The sequence below is a fragment of the Gobius niger genome (genome assembly GCF_951799975.1).
Source record: "Gobius niger genome assembly, chromosome: 15".
NCBI lineage: Eukaryota > Metazoa > Chordata > Actinopteri > Gobiiformes > Gobiidae > Gobius > Gobius niger.
In genome coordinates, this window is record NC_136866.1 from 27,838,433 (window position 1) to 27,853,776 (window position 15,344).

The window sequence follows — 15,344 nt, forward strand, 5'->3', positions numbered from 1 at the left end:
TGGTGACAGATTTATGATTGACTACACACAAATGACGCGTGGCCACGACCTTCGATTTGAGAATCTGATGAGATTGAGCCGAGTTCTGCTCCGGCTCCGATCAGGGCGCACGGCTAAAGTCCGACTGACAGACAAACAGGAGAAGTTCAGGGAAGAGTAATAATTACGGCGTTATGTTGCCGCATTTGTTTTTTTGTTTTGTTCTCATATTGGACGAACGGATAGGAATGCGTTTATAGCTTGCAGCCAAAAAAAAAAAAGGCAAAAAAAAAGATCCGGGGCTTTTGAAAAAACATTCGAGGCTTAAGCCCCCCGAGCTCCGCCACTGAATGTCTGTGTCGATAGAATAATTTTTGGAATATATGCATCTGAAGAACGACTTTCTAACATTTTTGTCTCGTCAATGAAAACTGTTGGACTTGGTTACATTATCTCTTAGCCTCGAGTCGTGCATTGTCCGTCTCCGACAATTCATCTGGTTCTTTTGGATCATTCCGTTGATAAATGAAGACATTAAACCGATATAAGAATCATCAATTATTATTGAGAAAATAAATACGAACAATAGTTACGCTTCACGAGCAGTTGGTAGTTCCACGTTGAGACAACACAGCGCCGCGGCCCCTCGTGAGAGATCTCTGCCACTGCTTTGTCTCTTACACTTTTATAAACACCTCCCATGCCAGGGTCGGCCAAGGTCGGTTCAAGCTGTTCTCCACATTGCGAAAATCTGCAGCGAGCGTGTCTCATCGCTTCCTGTCACTTCTTAGTTACCATTTTCGTACTCCCTGTACTTTTTTACTTGTTATCGTCGTCCTTGCTTCCAGTTACTGCTATGGCAGAAATCATTTCCTAACAAAACTTTCAAGGCAGAGCAAGTTTATTTGTAGAGCACAATTCATACACAAGGCAATTCAAAGTGCTTCACAGTTGCATAAAATTGCAAGAAAGCAAATCAAATCAATGAAACATCAACATAAAAATGAATCAATTACAGTAAAAGGCAAGAGTGCGGATGAAATACTCTCAGTGTCATATGCACGAGTAAAATGAACCGTTTTCAGCCTGGATTTGGACATTGTCAGAGTTGAGGCCTGTCTCACAGCTACAACAGAGTCCACTGCAGTGTTCTTTATCATTTGCTTTAGGCTCATCAATCTTATTTCTGAGGGGCAGTAAAAGGATTAAGTCATTAAAGGAATTGTCTGACAATCACAAGAAGGAAAAAGTTTAGATTTATAGGTAAAGCCAAACTGGAGAAAAATGCTAATTTTAGATAATCAAAAAACACTAAAATGATGATCCAAATACACAGTTTCTTCTCAAGACTTGCCATACATGTGTATGTAACAGCATGTAGAAACATAGCAATTTGAAAAACATATTACAGGTTTTCTGTTCCGAACAAAGAGTTTTTTCAATTTTGCTACAGCCTGCAGTTATATCAATCTACTTGAATATTTCTGTAAAACAAAATAAATAATTATTAATTATGTGCAAAACAGTTAAAAGTAATATTTTTTCACCTTTTTACCTCCCTTTTATACAGACAATTTTGTGTAAGATTCCTTGTTGCTCACTTATGTGATTCAACATAATTATGCTATTTGTAAATGTTACACATTTCTGCATGACTTGTTTAGAAATAATCTATTTTATACATGAATGTACGTGTGTGTGCTAATTTTACCATAGACTGAAATCCGTTTTACACCTTTGAACCGCATTTAAAACAGATTCTATGACACATGGCCAGATCCGGATATGATCCGTCCCAAATATGCTAAAATCAACACTCATTTCACGTATCTGCGCCAGACCCGTCCTGGATCTATATAAAAATAGCGTCCGTTTTGAACATCTGCACCGGAACTGTACCGGATGTAGCAAGTTTTTGAACGATCCGGGGCAGCTCTGGCCCTGCTTCCCTCCGGATCCGTAAAACAGATCCATGCCCGTATTGGGCCATTGGAAAAAAAGACAAAGGCCCGGGTTGGGATAACGGAGTTGGGCCAGATCTACTGCTAGGTCTGGCCCGGATCCGGTCTGAATGTATCTGGGAATGTTTCTCTGTTTCTCTGAGTCAGTCATTCCAATTATTACCAACAAAAAGCAAGTAGCACAAGCTTTAGAAAATATGAAAATTTGATTGAAATTTGAACATTTTTAAGAGTTAGCATGTAGGAAGTAGGCCCATGTATAAAACGTTTTTGTCTTTTTTAGCAAGCTAATGTAAAATGTGCTAGAGACTTAGCTAAAAGTACCATCTATGTGTTCACTTGCTAACAGGGGACTGGCTGTGTGCATGGGAGAGACTACAGTACATTTCATGTACATTTTATTTTATTTTGCAGGTATGTGCAACACTTCATCTTTCATGGTTAACATTTTAAAAATTACACTGGTCATTTTGAAAATGCAATTCATGTTTTTTATTTACATGTTAAAAATGTTTTTTAATTTCATTGTTTCAAAAATGTCTAAAAAGTATGTGCACAATATTAGCTGCACGCAGTCTGCGCTATGCTTTCTGAGAGGGGACTGGTGAGCTGTGTGCATGGAAGAGACTACAGTACATTTCATGTACATTTTACTTTATTTTGTGCAGAAGCCAGTAAAAGTGCTCCCTGTGATCAACTCGTCTCCTGGTCCTTCCTTCTCCGCGCAGTTCTCCAATCGAACACAACGTAGAGACCACAAAGGGTTAACGGATGTGCCCCAAGTCCATAAGACCATGTTGAACTGATCCACACCCGTTACACTTAGCAAAAATATAAGTTTTATTTACTGTATATTTTGTTTCAATAAATTATTTTCTGTATTCGTTGTTAAAAGTTCAGTTGGTCCACAGGTTTACATTTTCACAGACATTTCGTATTCACCTTTTTCCGGACGTTCGCGTGGGCGCCGCCATGAATTGTGCCCTCCCCATTTCTTCTATGTGTTAACATGGGATAAAATCAGTCACTACACGAAAACAAATCCGTTTTCAGGCCGCTAGAGAAACGCTGCAGTGTCGACATGTCGGTGCAAATGAACATTGGACATTTTACAAAAATCAATCGACTAAACATCAGATTTGACCGGAGAATATTTTCCCTCGTTCTCCGTTAAAATGAACGGGCTTCGCGCTCGACCGGAAGTGTCTGGACAACGCAAAAGGTGGCAAAAGTGAGCGGGGCGGAATAAGGTGAATACTACCACAAACTGCAGTATTGAAAATAAAAACAAAGAGTAAGGTCCGTGAGTGAACCACGATTAAAAGACAAGGCAACAACATACAGGACAGCGCCGTCATCGCACCAGCGCGGGCCAGATCACCTGACAGCAGACGCACACCATCCCTGCCCATGGAGCATCTGGGGCTACATCGTGGAACCGCTACCACGCGGAGCTAGACCACAAAACCTCCAGTTAGGGCCAGTAATTAGTAGTGATGGGTCCAGCAACACAGACGCACCGGCGCATGTGTCGAGCTCATAGAGCGAAGCCCCGCATCGACGCGCGTGTCACTTTAAGAAAAAGCCGCGTGACCGATACTGCTGCTGTGTCGCTCGTCACCGACGCACCAAACTGTGTTTAAAAGGTACCGCATCTGCAAGTGTCAATGGGATGAATCACTGTCAATGCAACAGCTGACTCCATGACCGGTTCAGGGCAGTGCTGTTTGGTTTCTAATTTCTAGTAATTTTTGGTGGCGAACTTTACTTGCCAACAATCTGTCTGCTTGGACGCTGCGGGACCTGGCGCATGCGTAACAAATGGACTGTACCAAGTTTTCCAACAATGGGGTGAATACACCACATCATCCCCCTTTTAAGATGTGAACAATATTTTTATATTCAAATAGTGCAGTTTTTAGCTTGTACATTTTAACAATGCAAGTTAACAAAAAATAATTATGCTAATAATGAAATGATACAAATAATCATGCTCACGGCTGACTAATTAGCATTCACTTTCTCCAAATCAAACAACTTTTCTCTGATATACAAGTGAGAACAAAAATATCAGAATAGGTAGTGTTCAATGTTATTTTAGCTGATTAATATTTTTTCAAGGTATCTGTTTGGTATTTTGCGAAGACGCTCTGAGCGTCTCACGGTCTCTGATGGTGGTTCTGAAGGAACTGATGGTTGCGCAGGCAAATCCACCGTAGTCTCAACAGGTGTGTCATTTCCGGTATTTTGCATTTCTGGTTCAAAAGTCTCAGTCTCTGTATCAGTCCTTTCTGGTGGGGCTCTGGCACATAGTTGGTCTCCATGACGTCTGTGCACCTTGTCAGAGTCTCTCTCTTTGACCTGATAGGATACTGGTCCAGTTTGTCTCACAACTTGTGCAAACTTGCGCAAATACACATACTCATCCATTTCAAAAGTGCGGTTCTCCGCTGAGTAGTCGTGTTGGGCCTTTTGTTGATATTGCTTTTTACGAACAGTTGGGTGTTAGGCTTCAGGAAATCCAGCCTGGTGCGGACGTGTCTGTGAAGAAATAGATCCGCTGGAGACTGACCTGTTGTGCAGTTTGGAGTGGTCCGGTACTGTAGCAAAAACAGCGACAGTTTGTCCTCAATGCTGCAGGGCAGGCTGGCAAGTTTCTTCATACCTGTCTTGAACGTCTGCACATATCTCTCTGCCAGACCGTTCGTTGCAGGATGCCCTGGTGCACTAGTTGTGTGCAAGATGCCATTTTGTGTCACAAAGATTTGGAACTCCTCAGAGGTGAAAGTAGTTGCATTATCAGTCACTATTTGTTCAGGAAGTCCATATGATGCAAACAGTCTTCTCAACCTTGTTACTGTTGCTTGAGTAGATATTTGTGACATGCGAAAAACTTCCAACCACTTTGTGTATGAGTCCACGATGATCAGAAACATACTGTTCAGAAAAGGGCCTGCAAAATCTATGTGCAGTCTCTTCCAGGACTCACCTGGAAACTCCCATGGGTGGAGTGGTACACGCTGTGGTATTTTCTGCTCAAGTTGGCATGTTGCACATTCTTTGCATACCTTTTCAATGTCCAAATCCAGGTTAGGCCACCAAGTGTATTTGCGGGCTCGGGCCTTTGACTTCACAATCCCTTGGTGTCCTGAATGTATCTCCATCAGTACTGCTTTCCTCATTCTTGCAGGTGCGATGACTCTGGTTCCCCACAGTACACAGCCTTGCTCTGTGGAGAGTTCTTTTCTTTTCGAATAGTAGACCTTTAAATTCTCATCTGTGAGAGCAGGCCAACCTTCCATCACGTACTTGTAAACATTTGACAAATCCGAGTCAGTGCGTGTTGCTCTTGCAATTTGAGTTGCTTTCAGTGGCGCTTCATTTAAGTGCTCTGTAAGCAGTGAGTGTACTGTCTCTGAACTCACAGCTGTCCCAACATCACAAGTCTCTGGTAACGGACAACGTGACAGTCCGTCTGCGTTGCTGTGCTCTGCCGATTTCTTGTAAACAATGTGGTAGTCATACGCTGAAAGTATGACGCCCATCTTTGAATACTTGCAGCTGCCAGTGTGGGTAGACTCTTGTGCTCACCAAAAAGCGTCAGCAGGGGGTGGTGATCCGTTGCTAAAATAAAATGTCTACCCCACAGATACTGGTGGAACTTTTTGACACCATAAATCAGTCCAAGAGCTTCTTTCTCTATTTGGGAATACTTCTTTTCAGCTGGAGACAAAGTGCGAGAAGCATAAGCTATGGGCCTCTCTTCCCCATTTGGCATTGTGTGTTGGATGACTGCCCCGATGCCATATGCAGAGGCATCACAAGCTAAGGTGAGCGGAAGTTCTGGGTCATAATGTGCTAAGACCTGATCACTAGTTAGTAGTTCTTTGCATTTGACAAACGCTGCCTGCTCACTCGCAGTCCATTTCCAAGTAACATTGTCTCTTAGGAGCTTGTACAGTGGAGAAAGTACTGTGCTTTGCATTGGTACAAATCTGCCGTAGTAGTTAACAAGTCCCAAAAATGCTTGTAACTCTTTCACATTTGTTGGAGCAGGAGCGTCCTGTATTGCTCTCACCTTGTCTTTTGCTGGGTGGATGCCGCGCACGTCCAACACGAGTCCCAGGTGCTCAATCTGCTCCTTGTCAAACTCACATTTGTAACGTTTCACTCGCAACCCATTTACCTGTAGACGTTGCAGAACATTTTCCAAGTTGACATTGTGTTCCTTTTTGTTGCGTCCAGTGATTAATAAGTCATCCAGGTAGACAACCACTGGCAAATCTTTCATGATGTTTTCCATAATGCGCTGGAAAATTGAAGGCGCAAAGCTAATTCCAAAAGGAAGCCTATTGTAGACAAATAGTCCCTTGTGTGTGTTGATGGTTGTGTACTTTTTAGATTTTTCACCTAACAACACTTGCTGATAAGCTGCTGCAAGATCTATCTTTGAAAAGATTTGACCTCCACTGAGGGTCGCGAGCAGCTCCTCCAGACGTGGCAGCGGGTATGTGTCTGCCTCAATGGCCTGGTTCACTGACACCTTGTAGTCTCCACATAAGCGCAGTGATGTGTCTCTCTTCAGCACCGGCACAACAGGTGCTGCCCACTCACTGTGCTTTGCAGGCGAGATTACGTTTGCTTTTTCCAGCCTTTTCAGTTCGTTTTCAACTTTTTCTTTCAAAAAAATGGAAGTGGCCTATGTTTGCAAAACTTAGGAGGTACCTCAGGCTTCACAACGATGGAGGCTGTAATGTCCTTGAGAGTGCCCAATGCGTCCTTGAACACTTCACTATATTTGTCCAGCAAGTCGTTAATGGTATGTGGCTTTGTTGCAGTCACACATTTGATCAGTTTCCAGTTGAGCTGTAGTTCTCTGAGCCAGTTCCTGCCACAGAGCGATGCTCCATGTCCTTTGACAACCAACAGTGGCAGTTCAACTTTTTGCTCCTCATGCTCCACTTTTGCCTGAAACTGTCCCAAAACAGGAATGTGCCCTCCATTATAAGCTTTGAGTTTAACTTTAGCTGGTTGAAACGGCACATGTGAAAACTTTCTTCCGTATGTTGCCTGTGAAATCACAATTCTTGCCGCTCTGGTGTCTATTTCCATGTCAAGATTCACCTTGTCAATAGAGAACGTGGCCCTGTACAGCTCATCATCTTCACTACCGACTGTCATTATGGCAAATTCCTCTTGATCTGCATCCTCGTTTGCTGTCATGTACTTTGTGTCTTTACATTGAAATCCTTTATTTGGTTGTGCATTTTGATAAGCTTTTTGTGATTTTGTACAACATGCCTTTTTGAGATGTCCAATCTTTCCACAGTTGTGACATTTAGCCTCTTTAAAATGGCACTCGTTTGCATTGTGATTTTTTCCTTTGCATCTGTAACATGTTTTTGTTTTGTCTGTGTCTTGTGAATCGCTCCAGCACAGACAAGTTCACTGTCAGCTCCTCTTAGCTGTCGTGTGTCCGATCTGCAGTTTCCATGTTGAGCGCGATCTCAAAAGCCTTTGCAAAAGTGAGTCTTTCTTCTGAGAGCAATCTTCTTTGGCACGTTTCATTTTTGATCCCAATGATGAACCTGTCCCGCAATGCAGAATCCAAATTAGCGCCAAACTCACAGTTTGCAGCTTGTTGCTTTAGCTCCGCTACATACTGGACAACAGTCTGATTTTGTTTTTGGTTGCACTTATTAAAACGGAACCTTTCAGCGACTAAAATGGGCTTCGGCTCCAAATGTTCTTTTAAAATCTTCACAATATCTGCAAATGATTCATCTTTGGGCTTGTCGGGTTGCACTAAGTTTCTCAAAAGTCCGTATGTAGTTGCTCCCATCACACTTAGCAAAACTGCTACATACTTCCCTTGATCAATGTCGTTAGCATCGAAAAACTGTTCCAGCCGCTCGACGTATGCAGTCCACGGCTCATTTTCTGGCTTGAATTCGTCCACCTTGCCGATTTGGGCCATTGTACTCACGTAGTGTATTTAAATAAGACTCAGATAGCGATCACTTTTCGTGGCGAACTTTATTTGCCAACAATCTGTCTGCTTGGACGCTGCGGGACCTGGCGCATGCGTAACAAATGGACTGTACCAAGTTTTCCAACAATAGGGGTGAATACACCACAGTGGGCACCCACTGGGAAGAACATATATCTGCGCTTATACCCCAGCTTCATCTGTACCCTGTGAGCTGTATTCTCCAAAGCTGGGGTGATAGTGTCAACAAGACGCAAAAGACCGAATGCCAAAACATTGGACACATGTTTTTTTTTTTTTATAAAAAATAAAATAAAAAGATATTTAAATTGGTCACATTCACTACTTTCACTTTAATTTTCACATAACATGTAATATAATACCATAGGAAATACAGTAACATTGATTCAGTGTGTTTTGTGAGTCTCAACTAAGTTGCATGCAATGAAGTAGGCTATAGGATCCACCAGGTGTCAATATAGAGCAACACAGCGACATTGTACCAGCCCAGTATCAATACCTGTCCTTCGGAAGAGCGAGGAACGCACCGACACCGGTGGGACCAGGAAGTGAGTGACATCAGAGAACGAAGAAGTGAGTGCATTGCACTTATATACCCGCGGCAATTTTATGCAACTGTGAAGCACTTTGAATTGCCTTGTGTGTGAATTGTGCTCTACAAATAAACTTGCTCTGCCTTGAAAGTTTTGTTAGGAAATGATTTCTGCCATAGCAGTAACTGGAATGCAAGGACGACGACAACAAGTAAATATAACAGAGAAAGTACAGGGAGTACGAAAATGGTAACTAAGAAGTGACAGGAAGCGATGAGACACGCTCGCTGCAGATACATTTTCGCAATGTGGAGAACAGCTTGAACCGACCTTGGCCGATTTGAGATTAACTGCAGACTCACACGCAGATGCCCCCTGGCATGGGAGGTGTCAGGGAGTTTATAAAAGTGTAAGAGACAAAGCAGTGGCAGAGATCTCTCACGAGGGGCCGCGGCGCTGTGTTGTCTCAACGTGGAACTACCAACTGCTCGTGAAGCGTAACTATTGTTCGTATTTATTTTCTCAATAATAATTGATGATTCTTATATCTGTTTAATGTCTTCATTTATCAACGGAATGATCCAAAAGAACCAGATGAATTGTCGGAGACGGGTAATGCACGACTCGAGGCTAAGAGATAATGTAACAAGAAGTCCAACAGTTTTCATTGACGAGACAAAAATGTTAGAAAGTCGTTCTTCAGATGTTCAGATAAATTGATAGATAGTAGAGCTGGGCGATTTTTTTTAGAAAAAACTCGATTCACGATTCTAACCATATACATGTCTGTGTCGATGAATAATTGTAACCATTTTGCATTTAAAATGCCTTATATTTGAGCAGCATCAGCTTCGTGGTTGTATAAGCTACGCAGCGGTGGAGTGATCTGCTAGACAATCAACATGCGATCATTCATGTGATCAGAGCCGGTGCTGGACCTTCTGGGGCCCTAAGCAAAAATCCTCACGGGGGCCCTGCATGGTTATTCGACGAAGAGCGTATCCATTTACGGTCAAAACGGTTCCACTGTGCAGTAGTGCAGGGCAGAAGTGGAAAATAATTACCCCAATTCAGGCCCCTTCCCTCTGTGTGAAACCACTAACCACTAAGCCACTGTGAGACTGGGATTTAGGACTACTACTAGCCTATTGACCAACTTTTTAAAATAGCAAATGGTCAAATTCTCTCACCTCTGGTTCCTGACCCACAGTTTTGGAACCGCTGATTTAGAACAAAAACACGACATATACAAAAAAGGACAACGCCTTGATCAATCAGTGTAACAACACCGTATTGACTGAGATGTGGGGCCCTTGCGGCTGCGGGGGCCCTATGCAACTTGCATAGTTTGCCTATAGGAAACACCGGCTCTGCATGTGATGCAGGTCAGTTGTATTCCAAAAATTATTCTATCGACACAGACATTCAGTGGCGGAGCTTTGGGGGCTTAAGCCTCGAATGTTTTTTCAAAAGCCCCGGATCTTTTTTTTGGCTTTTTTTTTTTTTTTTGGCCGCAAGCTATTCCTATCCGTTCGTCCAATATGAGAAAAAAACAAATGCGGCAACATAACGCCGTAATTATTACCCTTCCCTGAACTTTTCCTGTTTGTCTGTCGGTCGGACTTTAGCCGTGCGCCCTGATCGGAGCCGGAGCAGAACTCGGCTCAATCTCATCAGATTCTCAAATCGAAGGTCGTGGCCACGCGTCATTTGTGTGTAGTCAATCATAAATCTGTCACCAACGATAACTGCGTGTCCTGAAAGCTACGAAGGCCAACTTCCCCCTCCTAACTAGTGTTTACCTCACTAGCATTAGCGTTAGCGTTAGCATTAGTATTCCTGATGCTGCGACCATAAGGTGCAACTAGAGTAAACTAATACATAAGCGAAGCCCCACACGTTTCCACAAATCTATTGTAATTCATTACAATCCTGGTTAATTTTATAGCAGAATAATGCATCTTTTTAGTGACGTGCCACCATGGATATCAGGTGCTTTTAAAAAAAAGAAAGGAAGGAAACCCAGGTGAGAGAGAACAACAAAGTACAATTTCACACGTTTGTAATACCTATATGTCATAACTGTGGGTTTTTAATAATTGCTCTGGTGGATTTATAGCACAAAGAGGGAGAAATGACACAGGGAAAGAGCAGAATGAGGACAGAATGAGGAAATGGAGCAAGAAACAGGTAAGAAATAGTCAGACCAGCCCTGCCTGCTCAGTGCTTGTTTTTAGTTTGGATTACTGACATGATACAGTGCACTGCGAAAAGTGCCTGCAGCTTCAATAGCCCTGTAGTTTGTTCAGTAACAGTGGGAAAAGTGGGTTCAATTGTCAAAAGGGAAAGTGTCTATACATTGGAAGTATTTAAGTATCTGGTGCAAGTTGCAGTACTGGCCTAGGTCAATGGCTCTGAGGCAAACACCAACCTAAAAGTAGTCAGTGATTTAGTGGTGGTTCCCAAACTGCGGGGCAGGGTTCAAATTGATAATTGATCATTTTCAAACACATTCAGAAGTGGACATAATTACAACTAAAACAACATAAGTTTAGCTCATCCAAAAATCTACCTGTTGATATTGTTGTTTCAGCCTCCACAACATGCACAGATTCAAATGTGGCTCTGAGAAAATAATTAGACTTTATTTTGTACGGTCTGTCTTAGTTTAGGACAGAATCTGTGCAACTTTAGCTTAGTCCATGTTCATGTGAGCCATTTGTCCTGCTCTTTGCTTTTTTATTGATGGTTCTGATCTGATTCTGTTCTGAATTAATCCTGGTCTATAACTGGCTTGATCTAATACTGTCGTGAGTCCTTGTTGAAAAAAAGTTATGTTATTTTTCCTTTAGACTTTAGATTTATATACAGCAACGAATAAATATAATAAAATTACCGAAAGGATTACCAGCTTAAAATTGTGAGTGTTTTAAAATTATATATAAAGTAATAATCTAGCCTATTTTTTTTTTTTATCATTGTATAATAAGAGATTAAAATAGAATATGTTCATCTAAAATACACCAAATTGCACTAAATTACATCTGTGAGGACCCCCACACCCCCCACATAAATATGATTTCATCTTATTACTTCTAAAACCCTGGCTGTGGCCCTGCTTGCACAAACTTCTATAAATAAATACAAGTGTAAGCCATCATTATTATGAGGCTACAGTCCTGTAGGGCTTGTTAAAAAAAACTGCTTAATTTTATTGTATTTTTCAAAATATATGCACCATCGCAGGTGGATTTCTGTCCACGATCCAAAAATTTTTATGGGCTAAGCCCCTGATGATTGGAGTGTCTAGCTCCGCCCCTGGTAATGTGTATTCCCATTATTATTTGTTTGGTTTTAGGACAACGCTGATTTCGTGTAATAACTTTGTTTTAGTTGTAGTTACACACCCACGCCAGAAGGTGGCGCATTACTTCGTGAGCCGGTATTGTGAGGTCATAGGCCAGGGGTGGCCAACCCGCGGCTCTCGAGCCGCACGCGGTTCTTGGCCAATCAGAGTGCGGCTCTTTGCATGATTGGATATGTTTAATACAATGCAGCTCTTTGCAAAATAATTGTTAAATATTTCCCATAAACTGTAACAGTCTTTGACCAAAAATCCAACCATCGTCCTACAGACCGTTTCCATCTCTACAAACATGAATGAGAGTCTGTATCTCCCTCCTTTTGGAGGCGGTGTGTAAAAGGTGCCTGTGCAGCCTCACTCACAGCAGGATGTCGGTTAAACAACAGTCAGGCAGATCGTGGCACTGGGATCAGCTTCTGCTTTTCAGGTTTCTGATTAGCTACTCTTTGATGTAATTTGGCCTCATATTCACAGAAAAAGATCTAAATTAGGAAATGGAAAAAAGCGGAGCTCTAACGAAGCGTATGAAGTGAAGCGCGGCATCGTAACGCGGAAATACGCAAAGTCATGACTTTTCTTTCACATGTGACTGAAACTGTAACAAATACAACTTAAAACAGATTCTCAGACGTCCAGAGGCTCCTGATTAAAGTTTATGAACTTTGTGCAGCCGAGAGTGCGTTCTCTGCACAGTCCAATCAGGACCGAGCTGCAGGCACTGAGCGCACAGGCCAGGGGCGAATCAGAGAAGGGGGCTCAGTGGGCAGGGCCCCACATACAAACACACCCCAGCATTAAAAAAAAAAAAAAAAAATCTAATTCTGTCTCAGTCAGAGCAGAAAGCACAAAATTTCAGTTAATATACATGTATTTCAATCTTGGTGAGGAGTAAACCATTCAATCTAACACAATTATTAAAAAAAAAAGAAAAAGGCCAGGCATAAAATGATAGTTTATTGTGATTAAATAAAACGGTCACATTCTATTTAATCACAATAAACTAAAGCCCCGGGATCGCGCTAATGGTCGGTGACTTTGTGGCTCTTCACAGGATCAAGGTTGACAATTTCGGCTCTTGGTCTCTGACTAGTTGGCCACCCCTGTCATAGGCCCTCCTTCTTCAAAACGGCAGAAGCAGGCATTGAGAAAGTTCACCTGTCTCATTAATTTTCCTGTTTTCCAGGTTAGTAACTATCACGTTTAGCACAGAGACCCAAATGCGTGGCTCAAAATCTTTTATTGCCGTGGTCAAAAACAAGGAAGCAAACAAAGAATTCCCACAGGAGCTGCACAAGGACAAAGAAACACAAGTGTCAAAAACTTAAAACATACGAGAACAAAATGACATGATTACCTGCACAAGGACAAAGACAATCTGACAAAGGGGAAGACTCAGACAATATATACTAAAGGGGCGAGGAGGGCAAAGACAACAGGTGTAACACATTAGGGAGGAGGCAGGTAATCACACAGACGGGGAAACAGGGAAGGGCAGGAAGGAAGTCTGAAACGAGAAACAAAAAGTAAGATTTCAAAATAAAACAGAATCTATTATAGAAAACGCTATCTCAATGGCCGCCGCCTGGGCGCCGCCATGTTTATTTCCCATACCGACTTTGAAGCTAAGCAGTGAAGTGCCTGGTTAGAACTGGGATGGGAGACCGTTTGGGAACACCAGGAAGCCTGGCGACAGTAGGCTACTGAGTGTGTGCGTGGTACATCCGCGGCCGGCCCCCACGTGACGGTCCCACCGGCCGCGGGCATTGGCCACGGGTCCATATGGACCGTGGTGCTGCTGTCCGAGGACAACCCGCTGTCACACAAACGCGAGTGCACGAGATCTGACTGCCGTGCGTGTGCGCGCATCCAGACAGGGCGATGTGTGTGTGTGCGCGCGCGTGTGTGTGTGTTCGCGTGTGTGTATGTATGTGTGCGCGCGCATCCAAACAGGGCGATGTGTGCGTGTGTGTGGGTGTGTGTGTGTGTGTGTGTGCGCGCGTGTGTGTGTGTTCGCGTGTGTGTATGTATGTGTGCGCGCGCATCCAGACAGGGCGATGTGTGTGTGTGCGTGCGTGTGTGTGTGTGTGTGTGTGCGCGCGTGTGTGTGTGTTCGCGTGTGTGTATGTATGTGTGCGCGCGCATCCAAACAGGGCGATGTGTGCGTGTGTGTGGGTGTGTGCGAGCGCGAGCGCATGGCCTGCACTGCGTAGTTTTTTTTCTTTTTTTTTTTCCTGTGCTGCTGGACCATTTGTTTTCTATTTTGCTTTCACGTATTGTGAGCCCAGAGGTACATTTTATTCTAAAGCAGCTTTGAAAGCATTGCCAATTTTATTGTAAGGTTATAAATACTGTCTAACAACGATCATTAGGCTATTTCAGTTCAAAACCTTCTCATTATTTTTTTTATTGTTCACTACCGTGATGCACCAAACCACGGGTCCTGCACCGTGAACCAAACCGTTAGAGCTGAACCCCTAATATTTCTCAATAATTATTCCACTGTCTCTTGAATCCTGTTCCCCGAGTTCAGCGAAAATATTGTCGTACTTTATAAGAAAGGAGCGCGGGTGCATCAAACACTCCAATTGCAGTTTGTTTGAAATTTTTTTTAGCCTTCATTCTTTTACTCATTTGTAGTGGCCATAGTTTTTGGAAAGGGTTGGGAACCACTGGTCTACAGCTGAACTGTGTGACGGGTTGGACATTTCTTTGTAATCACTCACAATCTCAGAATATCAAATGTGGAGACTAGCGAGGCAAGTGACTAAATAACACAAAACAAGAACTTAAACACCAGACATGACAGTAACAGCATAAACCACATCAAAAGGGTCGGAAAATACTTATAAGAAACATAGCTAAATGTAACTTTATAAATCAGTCGGTAAACACTGCATTTTTGTTCAATTTTGAGCACGTGAAAAGACGTGAAAAAGCTAAGTCAAGGCGATGCCGCGGGCGCCATTTTTTGTGTGTACATTTTATTTGAAAGCTCTTTTTTGTGGATAATATAAGCTCCTGTTGGTATCCTGACATTGTGTAATGTGTTTAAATGCCATTGGCAGAGAGATAAGATGTGTTAGTTTTGAAAAAAGCATACTGAAAAAAAGTTAGAAGCTAAAGCCAAGCCTGTCAGTATACATGTACCATACAATGCATGAGCTGCGCTAGACGGAGATGAGCTAAGACGTAGCAAAGCTCAGTGTCGTGCACAGACATTTTGAGGGGCAGGTGTAACCTGGTAGAGCTGTATCCCCACCTCCTCCTCTTTGTGTTTGTGTTTGTGTGTGCTGTGGGCGTGTCTTGGTGTGGCAGCACAGGTGTTGGGAATCAGCTCAGGGAACTTGACTTTAGCAGCAGGCGCACACCACTCTGTCTCTCTGTGGCCGTTTCTCAGTTCTCAGACTGCAGACTCCGTACTTGTGAACTCCGGGGTACGGACTTGCGGGTACAGACTCTGAGAACGGACTTGAGGAGTTCACGAGTGTGGACTCGGC

The 15,344-nt window shown here is 42.9% G+C and overlaps 1 protein-coding gene across 1 annotated transcript in view; it reads right to left on the reverse strand.

The window, feature by feature from the left end:
- LOC306975086 (cytochrome P450 2K1-like) overlaps positions 1–7,121 on the reverse strand; it is a gene marked incomplete at its 5' end in the record, with an annotated part of 33,751 nt that extends 26,630 nt beyond the window's left edge. Inside the window, 3 exons of the mRNA XM_079572507.1 lie at positions 3,283–3,394; positions 6,019–6,126; positions 6,666–7,121. Coding sequence (XP_079428633.1) covers positions 3,283–3,394; positions 6,019–6,126; positions 6,666–7,121 — 676 coding nt within the window. The remainder of the gene's footprint in view (positions 1–3,282; positions 3,395–6,018; positions 6,127–6,665) is intronic.
- Positions 7,122–15,344: the final 8,223 nt, after the last annotated feature.